The 24085-nt window shown below is 42.3% G+C and overlaps 1 protein-coding gene across 1 annotated transcript in view; it reads right to left on the reverse strand.

Annotated features, from left to right (window-relative positions):
- Window positions 1-24085, reverse strand: part of LOC120838145 — a 98856-nt gene that overhangs the window by 39529 nt on the left and 35242 nt on the right. Inside the window, exons 10-15 of the mRNA XM_042293709.1 lie at window positions 16353-16403; window positions 12441-12556; window positions 7224-7295; window positions 6974-7128; window positions 6747-6904; window positions 2468-2573 (exon numbers count right to left, since the gene is read on the reverse strand). Of these exons, the coding sequence (XP_042149643.1) occupies window positions 2468-2573; window positions 6747-6904; window positions 6974-7128; window positions 7224-7295; window positions 12441-12556; window positions 16353-16403 (658 nt within the window). The remainder of the gene's footprint in view (window positions 1-2467; window positions 2574-6746; window positions 6905-6973; window positions 7129-7223; window positions 7296-12440; window positions 12557-16352; window positions 16404-24085) is intronic.

Raw genomic sequence — 24085 nt, forward strand, 5'->3', positions numbered from 1 at the left:
ATAAAAACACAAAATTGTGCATATTATGAGGCGTTTAGAATGACATGAGCATATGCGAAGTGTCGCATTGTCAATACAAGGGAGCGATCGCTGTTCCTTTTAAAAAAAATATTTTTTAAGACTATTATTGTGGTGTAACGCGCTCAATCTGGAGCCCGCTTGAGGTATAAACGTTAGTGCTTGTGATCGCCTTTTACGAGTAAAATGTGAAAGAACGCAAACGAGCTCACAGTTTCTCGCAGTATATTGTAATGCAGCAGTGTTCTATGGCGCGCTTTGATTTTCGATTAAAAGTTTTTACACCTCTTCATTCGCTGACCTTCCTCTCTACAACATGCCTCCTCCTCCCTACATTGCCTGTACGAATCAGTGATAGACTCCCTCACAAAACAGCACACAATATCACAGTACAGTTAAAATGAGCACGTGACAAAACACCACGACTTCAAAATAACACACGGGCAAACCAGCACGCGTCAAACTGGCAATTGGTGGTCGTCGTCGTGAATAAGGGCCACTTATTTTTGGGTTAGCTTGGGGCGGTTTATTCAAACGGCTTCGCGGCAATTGTTAATGCAAAACTAAACGTCTTAGGTCTACTTGTAATTACCTGATAAGAGGCAGGATTGCTGCAGGTAACTCTTAACCTCAACAACGTGCAGAGAAACATGACTGAATGTGTCCAGGCTATGAGAGAAGTAGATTATGTGTTGGTTCTGTTCCCGGGGCCTTAGAGGTCAAATGTCTAGCATCGTTGATTAAAATTTATTTGTGCAGCTTGTAAGATTCAGAACAGGCTCGTCTACATTAAAAGTAAAGCAATCTCCAAGGAGGTGTAGCGTACAGCTGCACAGAAGTTCAGTAGCTGGTAACGATATCGAGCTCTACAATTTGTTATATTATAAACGCATCATCGATATAGTGCTCAACTTTATCGTGTCTCCGTGGGTCATCAGTGCAGCTCGAACAGAAAGATGAAAGGGTCAATCGAGGTCGTTAGCCATAGGACGGCAACCTGTTTAGCGAATATGTTTTTTTTCGTGTTCGAGATAGTTGACTGCCTCGGTCTGTCGAAAAATGTCAAGACTACGCCAAACCGAGAAATCAATTTTCCATAAGAGCTGAACTGATGTATCTACTCCGCAGTACCTGCTTCAGACAAACGTGTGTGTCTGTCAATTCAGGTGAGGAAATAGCGATTTTCATCAGATGGACGAAGGAGACCAAAAATATCAATAGAAATATGATCGAAACGTTGTCTGGTGTCCAGAATTGACGCAAATGGTGCAAAAGTATAACGCTGTATCTTGAATTTATACTAGCACAGACTGCTCCTAACCCATTATCGTTCATCTTTTTTGACGCCCGCTGCTGCGTGGCTCGGAGTGGGAGAAGCAGCATAGATCAGAAGATCGGAGACTTTCCTGCGAAAGTCAGTGCGCACTAATGGTCGTATAGATACGCTGCATACAACTTTCGTGGTGCTGCCTGGAAAAATACACGCCTAAAGAAATGTCGGCCTGGCGATTATATGTATGTATTAGAGTGGTTATATTACAGTGGTTTTGTTGCAAGGCACTTACAACACTTGAACTACGGCTTTTGAAGAAAAAAAAAAAGAAAAAGAGCTTTCAGTCGTTCCACTTTGGTGAAGAAGAAAGACCAGCGAAGCCGTACTATGGTGGGAATGAACGAAGTAATGGCCGGCCGCAAGTCGGAAAGCCAGAGTGGAAAGGCTCGATAGTGCCGCCATCGTTCATAGGTAGCGGTAGCTGTCCAGAGTTCTGTGTCATCATTTGTTTGCTGACGGACACATCCCTGGAAAATTAGCCCTTAACAGCTCCGCTGTAAAAACTGCTGAGAAGAAATATATACGTTTCGTGACAATACGTCGCCGAAGATCGATGTATATATCACGTGAATGTGTTGGGAGTGGTAGCCGTCTTCTTCTATTGGGCCGCCTCCTGTTCCCTGCAGCTTCATACGATTTGCACGTTTTCACCACCAAAGCGCCAGGGTCTGATAGTCTGGCTTGTCCATCAAATTGCCCGAAGAAGGGCAGCTCGGCTCTCTGGGCGACTCTTCTGAACCTTCGACGAAGCTTCGGGACTTGCAGTAATTTTCGCAATGATAAGAAGACCATGCGACTTCATCCTGTATATATCATAACATAAGCATCATCACTAGACGTGACACCTTGGGCCTCCATGGCTCGGGCAGTTGCCTTACTGGAGTGCTGCGGCTCTTCTGAATCAGTACAAATTCTTATTAGTTACATTGATATTCGCTATCCCCAGAACTTCTGTGAGCTCTTCAGAATACATATTTAGTTTTTGTTTTTTTTTGTTTTTTTTTAATGTCTTCTAAGCCTTAAGCTTATGGAATTCGTTGCAGCGCTTACTTATGATTTGTTACTGCGGAGTATGACGTATAATTACGACGCTAAAGCAACACTTTTAATACTCACACGTTTGCAACTTGCTCAGCGGCGGCGAGCACTCCACTGAAATTCCTCCCATTATCTTGAACAATGGCCCCAGCCATTAAGCACATTGAACCATATTGTGACAGCCCTAATATCACAGAGTGAAACATAAGGTAAAATTAATTATTACCAGTTGACGTTGCCCTACGTTCTTTGTTACGAAGAGGAAATAGTACAGATAATCATTATCACAAATGCAACATCAACGGTGAGAGAACCAAAACGTTCGAAAGCAGTCAGAATCGAATAAACGTGAAAGCATATTTTGATTCAATACTCCAGAAATGACGTAAAAAATCAGAACTGTTAGAAATATCCTTAATGCTGCAGTGACACGCATCGTACACTGCACCACACAGTAAACGCAAATATATCAAAATTCTTGCATTTTGATCAGACTTGTGCCTCGATTAAGAACTTTCTACGAATCTAAGTATTTTGACTGTAGCCTAATAATTATAAATAAGAAGGCAAATCTCGTGAGTGCTTCCTCCTGTTAACTCTAAATTTAGACCTCCATGCGTCAGCCCGTTGTCACAGCATGTGATTGGCCAGTTTATCAATATCGCGCAAGCTGGTATAACTCCGCAGCTTCCGCAGTTAGTACATTGTCACAATATCAGAGATCGATTTACGCCTACTAGTGATTTCCGCACCTTTGCCTAGACCCTGCAGTGATGGACATGAATTTATCTTATTATTTACACCAAGAAAATAAAAAAGTTTATTTTTAATTAAAAAAACAGTTTCTTTTTGAAACTTGACAAATTAGAGCGTGCTGGTAAAGTTCGGGAACTAAAAATAAACAGCATGAACGTCTTTCCGCCGTTCATGTTCCATTATTTTATCCTCGTAACATTTTTAAAGGGTGGCAACTGCATGGTTACTGTATTTACTGTTATTTTCGGGCTCAATGGCACTTGAAGGGTATGCCCTCTCGATTAGTTAGTTAATTAATATAACCCGTTTATTGACTTTCTAATTAATGTATTTAGTACACATGTTGCAATAATTGTTTCAGCTATATTCAATATATTAATCTGGAGCAAGTGATACAGTTTGGATCAATTGAAACAATACAACTATTTCCCAATTGTTTTCTGCTTTATTTTCCCCAGCTGGCTGGATGGGGAGAGGAGTCCTTTAAGCACTGCTCACAATGGTCTGTAAACTTAAGACGTACCCGTGGGGGGCACGAAGTTATTATCTTGGTGACAAGCCTCGGGGTCAGCACCGGTGACATGCTGCCGAGGTAGAAACAACCTGCTCATCACGAGTAGACTACTTTTTTGACGTGTGCAGGGCTTTCAGCAGTGCTTCTGCATTCTTGTACCGATGTAGGTGGCGATACAGGTAAGCGTATTAAATACATTGCCGCGTGCGTGACCGAGTTGGCAGAGCAAACGGCGCACAAACGGAGTTATATGGTTCAATTTCGAAAGACAATATTTTTATTTCACCATATGTTGTTTTCCTTGAAAGCTACTGTGCGTTCTCAACAGCAATTTTGTGGTCTGGTTGATAACCTTCATGTACATAGCGACGTTCGGCTGAAGATTAGCTTTGTAAGCGAGGCGCGCTCATATTAGTTCGGCGTTGTTGTTGACGGAGCAGACATCGCTGGCATGTAGCACGATTGTAGCAAGAGAAAATAAGGTGATAAAAGAAAAAGACAGACAGAGAGTAGGCATTGTTATGTCTTCTACTGCTACAACCGCTTCCTACACACCCAGGTAAAAAATTCTGCTTGTAAAACTATCGGCAAAGGTTTGCAATAGATTAGGGCTGTTAGAAAATAAGGTGAAGGTCTCCTTTAATGCGAAAGCCTTATATGCCCCATTACGCTGAAATCCGGAGTCATCGGCGGCGTGACCAAGCGATGATGCCGAACAGGACCAAAGACGCAAAGAATGAAAACATGTCAAAAATGCTTGGATCGGCGTGAAATTTCTCAGGAAGGTTCCTGTAAACAAAACAAATGAATTGCTTTGAAAATAAAATTTGGTAAATTTCTATCTGGTTGGGAATCGAAGCCGGGCCTCAGGGGTGCGAGACGAGCAAGCTTCTCCGACGTTACGGCGGCTTCACGGTTCTGAATGATTAAAGGTGTGCCTAATTATGCTTTTGCATTTCCGCACGTAAGCAGTCTTAAGCGTGTCTGCCGAATTTTCTCTTTTTTTCATAATTGAATAGGGCGGCTATGCTAAATTGGCGCGTCCTCTTTGTAGTTGTTATAGTGTTTCCCAGTAGCTGACGAAAAAGAAAGCCGAATATTTTTCCACGCTGTTTCCCACGCTCTTATCAGTTTCGGTTTGGACTTAGGTTGGGTCGGCCGTGCGCCCTTTGCTGACAAAAAATAAGCCGAATATGTAGTAATTTTTTATAAGCAGCTAACAAAAACCTGGATACCCCCCCCCCCCCCCCCCCCCTTGCGGCGTGCCGGAGAGCTTGAAGAAAAGATCTGTAGTACACATAGTTCCCAAAATATTCTCACTGGTAGCTGTACTCTAGTTTCTTTTAATATTATTAAAAGTGTTTATTAAGCATACATTATTACGTCGCAAGAAAATCTTGAAGAAGAAAAGTTACGTGCTTGAACATTTTTGGGTCACAAAAGTGATTAATTGAAAATGTACCATTAAATTTTGAATTTAACCCCATTTTTGCGGAGGGAGAGAGAGATAAGTGATATTGAATTCATATGCTTGTGCAGAGATCCTGGATATGTCAAGTTCAACTTTCCCGGACGGCTAAGAAAGTTAATTTCACATAAAATAAACCTATTTGTAAAGTGGTGAAATTATAAATACAAGTTCAATTACGAAAGAAAACAAGGCAACTTTTCTTGTTAACAAAGGTTGCTTTCTTGCAAAGTCTTTCGGCAACTACTAATTTTGTTTATGGAAGTATTGTGGCGTTACTGCTGCATGTACGTGAATTAAGGGTTCATAGTATTAACCGCAGCTGTCCACATGTGCAAAGACAATTGGAAAATCAGGAATCAAGCATTTGCTCTATTCCTTACAAACCACGCCACCTTGCACTGTCGCAGTGCGTGGTAAGTGTTTTTAACACTAGCTGTTATTCAACATGCTCTGAGGGCCTGTGAGCAGGTCAAACATTATTTTGGTCACTTTTTGCTTTGGTTTTATGAACGGCTTTCCTTACTGTAGCGGTCTGGCTGTGCAGGTCTCGTCACTACCCATGCTCATATAAAATTCAAACAGCCGCGGCTTGCGTACAGCCCCTGCTAGCTCGGGCTTTGCAGGAACACTTGCCAGAGTCAGACGAGCATATGCGACTGCCCAGCTGTGCATCAACATATAATGACTTCCTCGTCTTTTTCCGCATTGCTCTGATTGCAAAGAGCGAGCGAAACCACACATGAAACCGGTATTGCTTTTGAGGCTGGTGCCACGGTCGACATTGTCGTACATTGGCGAGCCGCACTTTGCATTCAGTATATTCTTCTTGGGTTATTTCCTCCATACCCAGGAAATCGCATCGCAAACAGGCAACTTTTCTCTGCAGAGGTTCGCCTCCCTAAGAAATAAGCGAGCTTTCAGCATGGAGAAAGCCGGAACAAAATAGCCACGTGTTGCTAGCTACTACAACTGAATTTACGTCAGAACGAGCAATTTCGAGCCACGGCACGGCATCACGAGTATCTCCCCGGCGCGTTTCCTGTGGCACACAGAGTGGGCATAAAAAGTGTGCATCAGAGCAGCCGTAGCGCGCTGCTTTGAATACTTAGCAGAATTGATCTTTGTCACCGAGTCAGTCTTACGCTAGCTCTCGAGCCTGCTGTTACCTCGACAGTGGCGACCGTGACACCACCTATTCTATTTTTGTTGTGTCATATGTTTGCCACATTCATATTTTATTTTTCCCGAGTTAAACCTGCCTTGTTACTAGTCATTAGTAGCAATCATTTTAAAAAAAGTTAACGTGGTAACACGAAACATGACCCAAAATTAGTTACGCATATCAGTAAGTTATCATGATTCCTTACCTCACTCTTATTCCTGCAAAGCAGGATAAGTACACAGTAAATACATTAAAAAAACAGAAATCCCAATTTATATAGCAAATATGTTCGAAGAAAACACTATTTGTTTACCTAGTATTGTAACAACTTGCTAGGTTATTTAAAATATCAGTCTTGAGGAAACCTATGTAGTATAAGCAGGAACCTATGAAAGATGTCAATGTTACAAAAAACGTCAAGGCATGTCTAACAAAAAAATTAATACTTTCTTACCACCAACGGTTTTGGGGAGCTTCTTTTCGGAAGCGGCACGTGCAAGAAGCGTACTATCTTCATCGCTGTTGTCATAATCCTCATGACTCTCACTGCTATCGGGAATCGATATATCAGCGTTCACGCTAGGTTTTGTTTCTTCCTCGGTGATGTTTAATCTAAGAAAAATTATGAATTAATAAAGGCGCCTCCGATTTACTCATAATCCAGTGTAATGTTTCGTGTACCCAGTTAGGACGAGAACCAGGTTGTTCCCGGAGTTATTCTGTAGTTCATCAATTTCTAGCGAGAGCTCCATAAAATATTTCACTGCATCTCCTCCTTTTACGACGATTTCAGATTTTGTTTCCAAGTTTCCAATTATATTTTTTTCTTCATCTGCCTGTATGACCAATCACGAAATCACAACGTTAATGAGATAAGTTTTGCAAATAACGTGTTCGGCAATGCAAATCTGCTGTTAGAAATACAACTTACGTTAAGGTTACGTGATCCAAGATAAACAATTTCTATTGCGGGAGATGTCATACCTTGAAAATAGAGTCTGACCTGAAAAGAACGAAACATGTCATTAGGATTAGGAAATAACCCCATACGGTAATTAGACTTGCTCAGTTCAGATTTTATTTTTAAGTATGAGGAATTGCTAGGGTTCACTTTAATTGGCTTCTATTCGAATGCTCTGCGCATATCATGAAATTTGGGTCCGCGATACCCGTTGAGCAGGTGTATAGCCAGCCTTTGCATTGTCATAGAAATAATATTTTCACAAAACAAAATACTAGCAGACTTCCGCCGCAGCGCATGGAATTTCACACAGCTGAAATCCACCATCATTACTTTTTTAATTTGTCATCTGCTAGAATAATTCCATCGATAAAATTATTGGCTCTGCAAGTGCTCTGTAAAAGAAGTAGTAGCACAAGTAAATCACTCGCCCTGAAATCACAGTACTTCCAGTCTCAAAGTACCGATAAAATTACTTCCAAGAATTTATACCGTCTAGTTCAGTGCCACATACACCTATTTTTGCTGCAGACCAAGTACAGAGCGCGACACTGTTAGCGCGAACGAGCGATCAGCGGTTTTTCCAGTTTTTCTCTTTGAAACCAAGGGATGTCATCCAACTTATTATTGCTACGGAAAGAGCTCATTTAGTTCTATAATGTAAGCGAAAACATTTCGTGCTCGCTAATACTATTTAAAAGTAAAAAGCAAAAATTCGCCGATGACGTGTCCGCGCTAACAGTGTCGCGATGTGAACATGTTCTTGATTTATATTAAATAACTGGATAATCACAGTATGTAATGAAAAGGGTAAATCACGGAAGAGAGGAAATACAAAAAAAACCTAGGAGGGTACTAAGGTATACGACTTCACGCTGCAGAAAAATGCGTAGTCATATCTGTAATGCCTTCATCCACAACGACTTTGAGTGAGCCAATGATTATGAGTGAGCCAATGATTATGAGTGAGCCAATGATTATAAATGAGCCAATGATTATGAGGATTGAAATACCCTGATTTTTGGGACATTGCATTTTCGCGTATGTATGACACAAAGCGTTGCAGTAGTCACATAGTGGATGGTTGCCCGGCTGCGCGACGGGGAGCAACTCGGCAACCATTAAAAGAGATCTCACTGGGCGCAAGTTTGGCCATCTAAAAGGCCCAAATTGCCTAACTAGGCTTTCGTTTGAGGACTTAGGGGCACGCCAAAAGTTAGCGTTTCTTCGGTTTGCGAAAATTAGGTCAATAAAAGTGCAGCGGGATACCAGGAGGCCAGGGGACAACTACCGAACAGCCAACAATGGAGCCTGACTGCGGCCAGGAGATTGATTCCGAAGGATGCTTGGAGACATCAAACTGCCATGCAGTGAATCCTAGTTCGGATCTTGTTTGGTGATTAAACACAAACGTGCCAAGATTCTTGCCAAAGGATATCAGGTTTCTAGGCTCATAAGTTCTCAAACAAAAAAAAAAACTTTTTCCCAAAAATATGTTTTATTTCAATACGTGCTCTTGATACGGCGCGTCGTCAATCCAAGGCACCTCCGAAATCTGCTTCCTCGTGTCCTTGCTTATGCGGAACGTTCACAGAGCTGTTTGCTTACATGCCAGATTTGCATACACCAGCTGGCACCCGTGCAGAATCTCTGGCTCAAAAGTGGGAGGAGTGCTATTGTTATATGTGATAAGAGAAGCAGCATTCGTAAGCGAAATGTTGTGACACATGATTACAGGTGTGTGGAGCTGTAGTAATACCAAGTTCTCCTACCTGGTACCGGGGTATGTTTGGCCGAGCGTGTTAAAGGCCGTTCTGCAAAATATTTTTCAACCAGGGTAAAGATCCTCACGGCCACCGCTTCCCATCTCCCCTTCTCCCACTTTTATCTTAATGGCTACGAGATCGCATTTCTTGTTGCATCTTAGGGCTGGAAGAGTCGAGATGATCTTCCTGCTTATCCAGTCTTTAGATGCCGCAACAAAAGGAGTCCCCTCGTTTTCAAGGTAAGAGTGGGAGATGGGAACGGTGGCGAGGAACACTTTTCTACCCTTGCTGAAAAATATTTTGCCGGACTACCTTTAACGCATCGCAGCTCGGAGGGCGTGGGGCGAAAGCTAGCGCTGCAGAGCCCAGCATCCCGGGCTCAATCATCTTACCTGCGCGTTTCGACTTGGGTGAGCATCTTACCAGCGTGCAGTTGTGCATTGCTATTACGTGATACACATTCAAGACCCCAGGGTTGCGTTGGAACTCCACTGACTAAATTTCTTATCTACAGCTCAGAGACAATCACCCATTGAGGCCGACTAACTTCCGACTGTCTAAACATACCTACAACATAGTTACTGCTTGGTACCATTCCCTTTAGTTGACATTCATTCAATCTGGTCTTCAATCAGATTAAATGATGATGATGTTGACGAAACCGCGTTGCTACAGAGCTTTTATCCCGCGCGCCTACTTGGCCTCAAACCACTCTGAGAGTCAATTACTGAAGAACAAGATGGATGTTTTAGCGAAGATATTTAAAAACTTCTACCAATATAATAGATATAAAAAATATACTTTTTAACTGGAACAAAAAGCCAGCCACAGCGTACATTAGGGACTGCAAAATACATGCGTATTAGCAAAGTACTTAACTAAAGTTTACTAAATAACGTTTAGTCAGTAAACAAACATCCAATTATAAGTACAAATTTACTGGGCGTCATGGAAAAACTCTAGAACAGTCACTTTTAGGGAGACTTAAAACACGCATGGATCGGGGAAGTACGCTAAAGTTACCACTCATGCAGCTGGCAAAAAGGATGAGAAAACTCGAAAAATAAGAATATCATCTGCGTTTTCGCAACGCCAAACTTGTGCCCGCTGCAGTTTAGCGCACTCACTCTTCACATGTGCTTTCATTATTCCTTACATTGACTGACTTACGGGGTATCGATGACGCTCAACAAGTTTCTATCTGTATAAAAACTTGTTTTGTCGGTAATTAGGAAGTTACTTAGTTACATAATTATTTGTCTATTTAATGTGTTCTTTGCAATCCCTGACGTTCGATGTGTCTTGCAATTTGTTCCCGAAATTCGTTCAATTTTTTTTTCCAATATTCTTTTTTGGTAGAAGTTATTTAAAAACTTCGCTGAATCATATAGTATGTATGCCATTTCCGTTTTACTATAAGTCCGAGCGCAACCAATTTTACAACCAGATGGAGGCAATTAAGCAGCGTCAAGGGTGTATCGTAACGGCGCTCATGAGAGAGTTTTCGGAAACCGTGTTTGCACATCCGATACATACGATGGGCCCTCCGGTACCAACTGCGCATATACGAGTCTTATGGGGTACGCGCAGTTCAAACCGGAGGGTCCATCGTATGTATCGCATGTGCGAAAACGGTTCCTTAAAACTTTCTACAGTCTTCATGCGTTTTTATCACCGAATCAACCAAGCACTCACTGCGAACGCACCCATATCCTGCGTTTGTTTCTGCGCGTGATTATTTAGCAGGTGATAGGAAACCCACGAATACAATTACGAGCGCTGACATTTTTTAACCCCTCTTTCATCGCGTTGAAGTTTTTCCCTAATAAATCACTACCAATTATGGTTCCTCTCCTTTTTGCTATATGTCTATACACCTTTCCAAAAAACACTCGACCCCAGGGGCAACAAACCGTTTTCGAGCCCAGTCACTGAGTTTGAGGCTAGACTCTCACCGGCGTCCCTCCTAACCCTAACCGAGTGGACTGCGATTTCAATAGGCGCTGCCTGCGTAGGCGCAGTTTCAAACGCTGCTGGCGGCTAAATTCTCGTCTTTTCCCGCTATATTTTGTGTTTCATGGTACATGTATTTTCCCGAGGACATTAAGAAAGCATTGTACCACATTTGAAAAAAAGTAAAAAAGTAAAAGAAAAAAGAAAATAAAAACTGTAAACTATTTTTGTTGGCTACGCGCGCGACAGAACGAATGCGACTGGAATGTACAGTTCTAGTTATTTGTTTTTTCTTACGATAAGTTTTGAGTGTGCCGCGGAATTCGCCGCATGTGAAACGACAAAGCGCTTTGCTGTCAAAAATAAATTGCAACAGAAGAGGGCAGAAAGGCATGCATTTCACGTTCACAAATAATGTGTTTACCGAAAATGTTAACATTCGAACAATATATCGTACGTACCACACGATGCAGCGTTATCCGAAAAGAATTTATTTGAGAAAGATCTCAAATAACACAGTCACAGTCGACGACAGTCACATCTTGACGATCGGACAGAATCCGAGGTGACTTCGTTGTGGGGAGAGCTTCTTTTTTTCACAACCGCACCAAGGCAAAGAAACCAACCCGACTGACCCGTTTCTCACCCCAACGCGTACTACGCAACCCGGACAACTATTTTTGGAGATGACTGAGGATTCTACGCGGATTATCTCTGGGAGGGGGGAGAACAATGTTCGCAAAATCGCGTCGAGGGTCGTTCAACGTCCTTCACCTCCTTCGTTTCCCGTGAATGCCCAGCAGAAAAGCTTGAATGGCAGGCACTTACCAGTCTTATTTCTCACAGTGGAAGATAACACCAAAAGGGTACGCAGCACGCATAAAAAAAATTAAGCGGAAAGTTTCAAGAGGGGCGAGAAAACGGCGAATGCAAAACCGCAAAAAAGTATGTAGATAACCGCGCTGAGCGGGTCTTCACAGTCCCAGAGAGTGGCAGAAAATTTCTAGCTGATAGAGGGCGCGAGAGTCGCGCCAGCCGCATCAGCATCAGCAACATGGCGGCGTCCTAGGAGCGTTTTTTGGAAAGGTGTATAGAGCTAGATTTGGCAAGGGTGCACTGAACATGGTATATCAGATGCTTGCGGGAATTCTCTCCCGGTTTACTTAGCGTAAATATAGACTCACGGTGATTTTTTTTAACCTGGACCTTCATTATTGTTTTTGTCGTCCATGATTACGAGCTTACGACGCACATCCGGACCAAAACGCTCGTCACTTGGCGAGACATTTCTATCGGATGCCTTTGGAACAATCGGCATTTTATTAGAATTCATGTATCCCGGTGAGCACTTAGGGAGTTCACATAATCAGCAGCTTGGTGCACATATGACATGTTAAAATGTGTTTGGTATGTTTCACAGTACTACACTTATACTTCTTAAATAAAAAAGATACATAATTTTACTCACGCCTCCTACAAATGCTTCTAAGTATTCCTTGAGTATATCACTCTTGTATGGTGTACAGGATAGAAAAGAAGCATCCATTACTATGTAGATTCCCACGTACCACGTCTCTGTTGTTGCTGCAACATTTAACACTGTTTCAGTAAAAGTCAATTACATAACGTTTTCATTTCTCTATATACATTCAAGTAAAACTTTTAAGACGTGTTTTTTTTTCCAAGAAGAAAGTACATAGTTTTCAAACACTGGTTTCTTGTCGTTCACCATAAAATTATTTGAATGTTGACTAAAGCTACTCGCGCTTATTTTCACATCAATGTTAGTCGTACTATACTAACGTTCAGTCATGCTATACTATATCAACATGTGATACGGTGATTTCATTTGACTCCAACTAACCTTGTGAGGCGTGGATTTTTGAAAATAAGATGTTATGTCTCAATTTCTGCAGTGAATAAAACTGGCCATTAAAAGCTAGAATCTAAAATTTATACAAAACAAATTAAAGTGTCACGTGACAAAACATTTAATAATGTTGATTTGATACTATTTTTTGCAAATTTGGTTCTGGTTTACCAACGATTGCTCTATTTGGTACTTGTTTACAAACTTTGCTACTAATAGTTACGTAACAGAGATTATTGCCAACAATTTGTAGAAGGCAACAGGTTATTTCCAGTCCTTACGCTATTTTACGAAACAAGAAGGCTATAATATTATATATTTTTCGTGTTTGGTAGCGTTTATAAAGAAATCTATATCCTCTAGTTAGAAGCACACAATTTTGAGTGTATTGAAGTTAATTTTTTTAAAGAATATATTCTTACTCTTTTTTATATTTTTGTCTCAATTTCCCATAAGGTTTGAAATTACAATACAAAAAGGTTGATTCTCCTGTTTAGTCGTTATTCTCGAGACAAGCAGCTAGAATGATGCCAGCATGCTAATTCAATCTATTCTAAGATATTTGAAATTATTTTTTTTTATTTAATTTTTTAAATCTGTTTTAAGTTACTTTTATTTCATTGATTGCATGTCATGTTACAAAAGCACTGGATATAATAATTGGTTGACCTTTTTTGTTGTATTCTCGGGACGACCAGTTCTATAAGTTGCATTTTGGCTTGGACACTCAGTCATCAGCTCGGCGATGCTTGCGCCCCCACAACGTTATTGGTGGGCTCATGAATTGCTGATGTCGCAAAAAAGAGTTTTACAGTGACGTCTTTTGTGCTATATATGTTGTTTTTTATTATACGACTAACTCTAAGACATCACTCAGGGTTAAAATCAAACACTTCCGTTTATTTGGGTCACCTCTAATGAACGACTGTAGCAGGCTATGCTTTATACTTCCGCTTTTAACTCTGGCAGGACTAAGCTCCTTTTTTTGGATATTTTTTAGGTTGCCTATGATAAATAAAAAGGATCGAATGGAGTAAGCACAAATGAATCACCGGTGCACCCAAATAGCACAACTGGCCTTGTTAGACGTGTTTTGCGAGCGTCAGTTTGACCATGGAGTTTAAATTTGCGTGAACAAGCTATGTACGTCCATGCATGATGGTCCGGTTTCTGAGATAAATAACATCACATTTAATATTTTCAGGAAAACCGATATAATAAATGTTAACGCTCTACTGTGTTGCATACGTCGAACTTGATTGATTCCCTAAATAATTTCCCGTTATATTTGGATAGCGAGAAACAATGTCCGGGAAATTAAGAGCAATATGTCACGTAACACATATCAGTGCGTATCTATAAATGAGCGCAATTTTCTACTATCTCGTTCGTGCAAGTGAAGAGTTCTGGTATGTTACAGATTGCTTTTAATTTTCTGAAGCTGTTTAAATGCATAATTGTAAAGTAGGTTTCCCGTTTTAAACATATCTTTCTTATGTATATTATTTATTTCCAATTTCGTAGTTAAAAACGTTACATGACTTTTTTTTTTACTTAATTTTTATATTTATTTCAATCGACACCTATACAGCCTTTACAGTGCCGTCTCTGAACCTCAGACTCCGGCATGGTAGATTCAACAGAGCCTTACATTCTAAGGCAAAAAAATAAAAAAATAAAAAATTAAAAAAGCACCGCAAAAAGCTACCAATAGTACAATACGTCCCTTTGAATTAGTTTGATATGCAACATCGGTCCTCAGGTTATCTCAATAACGTTTCTTGTGCCAGTTTCACAAACAAAAACTTTTAGCGAACACTATCATTCCTCCTTGATGTTGATTGCTAAAGTAGAATTTCCCTTGCGTTTTGTGTTGGCTGAGGGACTGAGGGACACCCTGTTCAAAGTACCAATAGTTTTCTTTTTACTATAATGTGTGTTTAAAAAATACAATAAAAACGCATTACCCTGCAAATGTAGGGACCAAAAAGGTGTGGTAGTGCAACTGAGCAAGGCCTCGGGAAACTAAACATAAGAAAAATTGCATAGCTAGATCATTATATCACTGTGCTCTCTTTTTTTTTTTTTTTTCTTGTCATAAAACACGGGGAGAATCTTGAACTGAGAGGCGCTCCCGTTTTTAACAGTCACTCAACAATTGGGGAGTGTATGTAGGGAAGGTAATCTTCAATGGGCAAGACAATATTTTTATCTCTGTCTACAAGGCTGTGTAAACCAGGCGCCTAGGAACGTTTCGCAGCACTCGTTTGAATCCATCTCACAAATAACAGAACTTTAAACTTTGTGATTCATCATAAGCAGCGCTAAGTGTCTAACTGCACTTTTAATATGATACCCTGCTTTTTTCTGATTATAGCTAAAGGCGTTTTCGTAGCAGCTGTGCATGCCCGCCGCCTATAGCGTATACGTTCCCGTTCTTGTTTCCCCTTATTCATATTATTTCACTTCAACATTATCATAGCAGGTAAGATTATTGTCATTGTAGATTATTCTGTGTGCTTGTCCACAGCCATGACCTTTGTGAAGGCCCGTCAATACCCGTTTCAGTGGCTCGATATCTCGGTAAGACAAAAGAAGGTCAGCAATGGTCGACTGTAATCTGGCGCGGGCCCAAAATGACTGCAGTCATGGACACCTTAAAAACAAAACAAAAAAAAAAACAATGTGGGGCACACTTTAAAAAAAGGCCGTGCGTCTACTCTTCTGCACGACCACTCGTAGCCAATTGCCGCAACTTACGGAGGCAGCTTCGCGATGGACGATGCCGAAAGATATATTTAGACCAAAAGAACACAGTCTGAGTTGTGACATTAAGCAATGCAAGCGTGAAGTTTTGCAATACTTAGTGTCAAACACAGACTGCGTTTTTTGGTCTAAACATATGCTTCGACATCGTCATTCGCTGAGCTGCCTCCGTAAGTTGCGGTGATTGGCTCTCCGAGTGTTGTGCGGAAGAGTAGAAGCACGGGCTGTTTTTAAAGCGATTCCCGATCATCTTGTTTTCGTTCCGCAGCCAATGCGGAGAGAAAATCGTCTGGTTCTTGTGCAGGTGTTGCGATCACTTTGGAACGACGCCGAGCTCTGATTGGCTGATCGAAAGAAAATAGCGGGTAGACGTCAAAGCATTTAACATTGAGATTTACGCACTTTTTTGTTCAGTCGGCCTATCAGAGCTCGACGTCGTTCTGACGTCACCACAACTCCTTCTCTAGAAGCAGACGACTTGATTTCCGTACAAAATTTCGGCATCAACCAATCAGAAGAGCGAAGAACCAATCACGAGACAGAAAGCATATTAATCATAGACCACGATCTGCGTTTTTTAAGCTGTCCGACCATAGCAATTACCGTCGCTAGCATTCCCATGCAAGACGGTCTTGGTTTCGTTTTCCCCGCCTTTAATCTTCCAATCCTGTCCTATTACTCGTATAATAAAGATGCCATAAAATTGTTTTACCGAATAATTTTATTCACGCATAGTATATTTACCTTGCCCAACACATCCCGCTTGTTCTGGAGCCGTTGCGCTTTCCCCCGCAGCTATAAAAAGACAGCAGATCAGTTTTCGTTAACATAAACATTTATGGTACCACAATGAAAGCAATATCACTGACACTTGGTTGTATTTAAAGAAAGCTCTAGAAATATTTAGTAAGTACATATATTTGTTTTGCATTTAGCACGTTAGTAGACTCAGTTCTAAAATCCTACATTTAATAAACATAAAAAATGTAAAGTTGGACTGAATATTCGGAAAAGGTGCACCTATTATATTTTGTAATCCCCAATTTTACGTTGTCCCGTTTTTATCCTTGATTGCCTTTTGACACCGAGTACACCAGATGAAGTCAAATTTAAGACACAGTGTGAGAACTTGCATAGCAACGGGGGGTGATGTGATTGATTTCCTTCAAAACTGCACCTAATAAGTTATTGGTTTTCAAAAAGGTTCTAAGAATGAAGTCAGGTCTGAAGTAGGCGAGTCCTTGCATGATCTGAATCAGGGATGGGCAGTATTTCAAATACAAGTATTTGAAACGCGCATTTCAAGTACTTCGTGTATTTTTCATTTGTATTTAATTACAAATTGGATAATGTATTTGATGTGTTTATTTAAAGACTAAAACGTGGGTATTTCAAATACAATTGTAATTAAATACAATTTTGGGGCAAAAATACATCCCTCAAATTTATGTGACGACTCAATTTGCTCATCCTAAGACGTGACCAGAGCAGGAAGAAAACTACGTTCTGCACCGAATGCAGTGTCTGTCAATCAAACACAAGCGTTTAGTGACTTTGTGATTACGGTTTTAGTCCAGGGCAAGAATATTGACGAAATCTGCGTTCACAGGCAGACAGGGATGGGCAAAATACATGCAAATATGTATCAAAATACAAATACAAAATACTTCGTCAAAAATGTATTTGATTACAAATATACTTACATTTCCAAAAAAGCATTTAAGTACAAGATACAAATACATGCCAAATGTATTTGGTCTCCTCCAAATACTTTTCCAAATACATCCCTCAAAACCTGCGTCAGCGACTTCAAGTCACCTGCAACTGTTTTCCGGGTATCTCATTTTCATTTTGCATCGCACACTCGGGAGTTAGTGTGCGAGGCTCTAGTAACGTAATAGAAATATAATCACAAAAAAATGTGATCAGCTTGGAAGTAATAGGTGAAAAAAGTACAGAGCTTCAAGCAGCTTTCTTTGTCGAATACATTTTGGCATAGACCAACAAAGAACCGAGACGACCAATACGCGCAGCACTAGCTGGAGAATTTTTTATTGTAACAACTCGCACCAGTTACGAGAATCTGGACGACCCGCGCATTTAGAATGTTCCAGGCAAAAATATGGATGGAAATCAGGCTGGAAAGCATCACAAGTTGTCACAGGCACTTATTTAGCCAGTCTGCCAGTGAACGTCGATATAGTCACCACTCTGGCCCTGGACAAGCACCGTAATCACAGTCACTAAATGCTTGTGCTTGATTGAGAGACACTGCCTTCGGTGCAGAACGCAGTTTTCTTCCTGCTCTGGACAGTGACAATAAATTTGAGGGATGTATTTTCGCCCACAAAATTGTATCTAATTACAATTGTATTTGAAATACCGACGTTTTAGTATTTAAATACACACGTAAAATGCATTACCCAATTTGTAATTAAATAAAAATGGAAAATACACAAAGAATTTAAAATACCTATTTCAAATACTTGTATTTGAAATACTGCCCATCCCTGCAGGCAGACTGGCTAAATGAGTGCCTGTTACAACTTGTGATGCTTTCCAGCCTGATTTCCATCCATATTTTTGCCTAGAACATTCTAAATGCGCGGGGTCGTCCAGATTTTCGTAAGTGGTGCGAGTTGCAACAGTAAAACATTCTCTAGCTAGTTCTGTGCGTCTTCGTCGTCTCGGTTCTTTGTTAGTCTATACCAAACTGTAATCGACAAAAAAAGCTGCTGCTTGAAGCTCTGTACTTTTTTCACCTATTACGTTTAAGCTGATTACATTTTTTGTGATTATATTTTTATTACGTTTCTAGAGCCTCGCACGCTAACTACCGAGTGTGCGATGCAAAATTAAAATGAGATACCCAGAAACCTGTTGCAGGTGCCCTGAAGTCGCTGACGCAAATTTTGAGGAATGTATTTGGAAAAGTATTTGGAGGAGACCAAATACATTTGGTTGTATTTGCATCTTGTACTTAAGTGCTTTTTTTGGAAATGCAATTAGATTTGTAATTAAATACATTTTTTACGAAGTATTTTGTATTTGTATTTCGATACAAATTTGCATGTATTTTGCCCATCCCTGATCTGAATGAATAGAATGCCCCAAAAAGTACACAAGGGCAAGGATAGCGCTTTCTGCGCGTTTCCTACTGTGGTGGTGTCCTTTTCTGCGCTATTTCGTGTAGTTTGTTGAAAGAATGATCTCGCTTTACTCAAAATTACAAAATATAAAATCCTAAACAATTTTTATACGCCTCTATTCTACACTATCAACCTCAAATAAATTGAGTTGAAATATCCAATTGAAACCTCCTTCTTTTTTTCTCTTTTTGTTAACGCCAAAAAAATGTCATTTTGGGCCACTGGAACAATTTATAAAAAGAATTAAGACACGAGGAAACTCTTTTTTTATGCTACTGGTTTTACTTAGAACGATTACACTATAGTTTCTGGAACGCGCCTCTCCAATTGGTGTGTTTAGAGCAGGGTGCAAGATAGAAAGGTGGGGAAACGGCCCATAAAAGCCTACTGCAGCGCCGTGACCGGATTGTGTACTCGTCTGCTTGCGGGTACCCCCGACTTGCGACAGATGGCGCTGCGGCAAGAGAAAAAAAATCGGAATCGGATTTGCGTGGAACTCTATGGGAGGGTGCGCAAAATAAACCGAGAGCACGAAAGTCCTCCATTAAAAATTTACGACAAACCATCTCCGTCAGTTTAGCCGGTCGCGATCGGTCGCTTACCCGGAGCGAGAGTTCGTGGTGCTCCACATAGATGGCGCCACAGAAGAAGAGAAACCCCAGGGGGACACAATGCGGTCGCTCATTTGGCTCTCGTTTCCCCACCTGTCTATCTTACACCCTGGTTTAGAGCGTCCTAAAAACTGGTCCCTCAATTTCCGCCTGATGACGTCATAAAAGTGTCATGCTTTCGCCGGTCGCGATCCTGGCGGTGTCCTGGCAGTTGTGGTGTATGTGGTAGGCGCTTAGTCTGCTGCAGGTCGCTCTCTAGTGCGGAAGTCCACGGAAGCCTCAGCAGCCGGAAGTTGGGACGCCGCGACCCTAGCGACGCTCGCGATCGCTCGTGCTTTTCGCCAGCACTTCTACTACTAACGGAGAGGATCGCGGCATCCGACGGCAGCACACTCCGGCTTTTGTGACGTCATTTGGAGATACTTTGGGACCACTTTCGGTATATGGGCTGGATAAGACGCTAAGCACACCAGTCGGAGTTGAGCTGCAGGCACCATAGCTCTAGCTATAGTGCCTGCACTCTAAAAAAAAAAAAAAAAGATGCCGACCACTGACAATGTGCTTGGTTCCATTCTGCAAGGCACAGTCGGCTATAACACATCTGAACATGTCTAAATCCATATGGAGCATGATAATCAAAAAGCTTTCCAAGAAAAAAAAATCTGCCTTTATGTTTGAGATTTCGTAAAGAAATCACATTTCCGGCTTTTACCCTTATATGCTTGTTTTCTTGTGTCAGACAACAATACTAAAGTTAACACAGTTTAAACCCAATATCGTTGCATTGCGCTTTGAGTCCTTACAAAAATGTTCCGGTGCTCTAATACACAGTAACACGTACGAGGGGTAACCTCGAGAAAGTCGCCGATTACCTTAATATGTTTGTGAATGATGGATGGTATTCTCTCCGCAAACGACACCACATAATAAAAAAAAAGAAGTCCAGAATATTTACGGCCGCCATTCAGGAAAGAGATGTAGTAAGAAAAAGAACCTCCTTGCGTTATTTGCGAGGAATGACGTAGATACAAGCCAAGCATGTGCTGTGGGGTGTATACCGAAAACGCTTAGGCTGTGATACTGTGATATTTGGATACGTCAAATTCGATCGTCTTGGCAGTAATAAAGGAAGCGAATGTCACGGTCTTTAACAGCGAGTAACCTTGCGCTACCGTTTTGTAAAGACAATACCCGTAAAAGCAAAGGCCTCCACTCCGAACAGACAAAATTTGCTAAACCATTTTCGCACTTTCAGCACGGACCGCTTAGAATGATTGCGTGATATCCATAACCCACGAAACAGCAAAATCAAATTGTTGTGTGTATGCATGTCTATACAGCCGGAAGTTAGTCTGCCTCTGTGGGCGTCTGGTGTCTCAGTTGTGGATGAGCAATTTAGTCATAGCGGTATAACCGCTCGCATGGGGTCTTTAACGTGCACTACGCAGTCTTGATACACGACCGCACACAGGTACGATGCCCATCCAGATTGAAACGGGCAGGAGTCGGGATTGAACTCAGGATCCCTGTGTTCTGCAGCGCGAGCTTTCGCTCCACGTACTCCGAGCTGGTGTGCACCAGTCCAATCGTTCACCAATCTCCCCCTGCCCTTTAAAACTGGTAATATAACATCTTGTGACATTGTTTGTTATTCTCTTCATTGTGAGCATGCGTCAATATCCACCACCAGCACCATATCCTGCAATGGCCATAAGTGAATGTGTGTGTTGTGCTTCCTATGGATCGTACCGACGAGTACGTGTATAGAAAGTCATGAACACGAGCTGTTAGGAAACCAAACTTCTCGTCTGGCGTAAACAGTCGTTTTGACGGCGCCAAGGGAATCTGGCGAACGGTTGCTCTCAGCGCGCGCTTAACCACAGAACACAGATATGGTCGCCAGTGAATACACTTTATAGATGTTTGACTTTTATGTTTAATGGTAGGCGTTCTCTCTGAAAATTTCTGAAGTGACCGTACGCAGTTAGAGAAACAATGCTTGTAATTTATTTACATATATTTGTCACCTCCGTAAGAATTTTACTGCCTCTAAAGTTACACAAATTAATATTATTACGACCAATAAAATATATTTGATAGACATCATTCAATATACAGCACTAGATAGATTCAAAGGCGTTCTAGGGTGACATCTTCGTCTGTATGACTGTCAATAAATGCAAGATGACTTCTAATTCCTACCCTGAGAAACGTTAATTTAATTCGATTTGTTGGCATAATCGTTTGACATGTTTCAGAGTTCTCGAATGCGCTAAAACGTTATAAAGACGGTGCCCTTTTCGCCCACTATGTGCGAAAAAGTAAAAGCGATAGCTCTCTAGTACGTTCGCGCATTGCGGGCATCATCGTGTGGCACGTGCGGCCTCTCGTTGGTGGTCAGTGTGGGCGCGACTCCGGTCGCGAACTGCCGAAGCCAGCCGTTTCCTCCGCGCTCACTCCTCGTACGGAGTGCGGCTTTGGCGCGGCGGCGCCATTAGGAAGAGTCTGCTGCAAAGACGACGCGAGCGCAGCTATTCCCGGTGTTGTTGAGCGAGAAGAGGTAATGTTTACCTTCAGTGATGAGCGGAGAGGGGGAAGTATGCAGATTAACGAGGCGATGCTCTGCGGGGAAGGCTGGTACAAGCCGACGAGTTTTGCCAGAACATATTTCACGTTTCGAGTTGCGTTCCAGAAGTTCAGGTGTCCAGTGAAATCAAACGCGGTGGAAGTTTCTAAAACCCTACAATATTACGCGTAGCAGCTGGATGCTGCCAAACTGGCATTCCGTATACCGCGAGTAATGTTTGAAAACACATGTTTTGGAGTTATCGTTGGCAGACGACGGGGGAAGACGCTCTGCTAATGCTTTCTCGTCGTCGCACCGTTATTGGCGGTCCGTCGGGGCTCTCTTCCGTTCCCCCTTCGCGTGGCGTGGCCAACGACAACACCTGTCTTCTATCTCCTCGTGGTACGAGGGGAGAGAAAGGCTTTTCCATCTCCACTGCGACGACAGGCACCAACAAACGCTGACACAGAAATCCCTGCAAAGTTTCACTGGTTTTTATTTTTACATTGTTTAAAGGGCAACTCCGGCCAAAACTCAAAATGAAATAAATTACTGGTATCGCTGTAGTGACATAAAATACGACTCCAGCCAAAATATTACGTCCGTAGTACGCCGCATTCTCAACTAATGCCGATAACAAAAATGCGACCCGCCGCGAGCCGCTGCTCCTTAGCGGGCGGCCAGCGGGTTGCCGATCGCTAAAGCAACATTGGGCCGTGACGTCCGTATCGTTCTCTTTTTTTTCCTCCGGTCCGGGCGTTGCGCGGAGTGCGCTTCTTTGGGCCGCTACCACCGCTACTTCCGCATGTGATTGGTGTGTTTAGCCGTTGCTTTTATCTGTAGCCCATGTAGCTTCGGTATAGCTTTCTGTTTATTTGCTTTTGAGGACTTTAAGACTCGTTTTAGCGAGCAACTCGGTGCGCCCAAGACTGCCCAGCTATTCCTCGAAAGATGCCGAGTGCAACTTGTAGCGCTGTGGGCTGCTCAAACAACCCGCTGCGCAACACGGAGGTGCTTTTTCACAAGTTTCCGACGGACCGGAAATTGGAGAAGGTGTGGGTGAACGCTGTTCGACGTGTGGACTTTAGACTTCGGCTTTTACGCGCCCGATGAAAAAATAACGAAAAAACAGACGTGTGCAACCCAGCACACGTGTGTTCGGGCGCCGCGGCCCGCGCCGGAGAGCCTCATACCATCGTGTCTGGGGCTGACCCGCAGCGCGAAAGCGAGAGGGCCTCCAGTACTGTACGTCACTGGCAGCGCGGCGTAAAGCAACGCCGCTCCATCCACGGAGCCCAGATGGCAATTTAGGCCTAGCGACGAGTGCGGAAGACCGCACACACGGCGACAGCCGCCGAGTACGGCACCGAACGAGTTCACTTGTTGCTCAGTCGCTATCTTTTGATTATAGACCTTTTTCACAAGGGCGCCGCCATCTTGATATATCGTTACTTCCAGTATGGGCGAAAACATTGTTTTGCCGTCGCCACACCAATAGAAGGCATCTAGGAGATAAGCGTAACCGTCATCCATTCTCGTTTTGTCTTTCCTCTATTTTTTTACTATTTGCAGGTTGAAACGTTTTAATATTTTTTCGTCGCCCATACCGGATATGCCGACTTGGTGGTCGGGGGTGAGAGTAGGCGGAAAAGGTCTATACAAGCGACGAGTACGGCATAGCGCACGCACGGCGGTGACCGCCGAGTACGGCACCGTACGAGCTCACGGGTTTTCCAGTAGCTAACTTTTGCTACATATGCTCGATAACTACCACGTCTACAGAATTAAAACAATCAGCTTACCTCCTATCTTTAGACAGCTAGCGCAAAAGAGGTAGGTGCCACTCGGCCTGCGTACTCGTTGAGCGAGAACGATCCTGACGTCACGTTCACATAGCGCCTGATTTCCAGTGTTGCCGGGGCCTCCAGCGGCTAGTTTCGGTTTTTGTTGGCCGCGCCCCAAACAAAACTTTGAGGCGTCGATATCTTTAAAACTACGCACAATAACGAGAACAAAATTACACCTTGCAATTCAGGGACGCTGACTGCACTGAAAACAGTCATAATCCCAAAATCGAGAGTATGGACCGGAGTTGCCCTTTAAGCTGAATATAAATTGAAGAGTTCGTTGAACTTATCTAAACTCCTCGAA

The sequence above is a fragment of the Ixodes scapularis genome, unplaced genomic scaffold, assembly GCF_016920785.2.
Source record: "Ixodes scapularis isolate PalLabHiFi unplaced genomic scaffold, ASM1692078v2 PGA_scaffold4__175_contigs__length_147842914, whole genome shotgun sequence".
NCBI classification, from domain to species: domain Eukaryota; kingdom Metazoa; phylum Arthropoda; class Arachnida; order Ixodida; family Ixodidae; genus Ixodes; species Ixodes scapularis.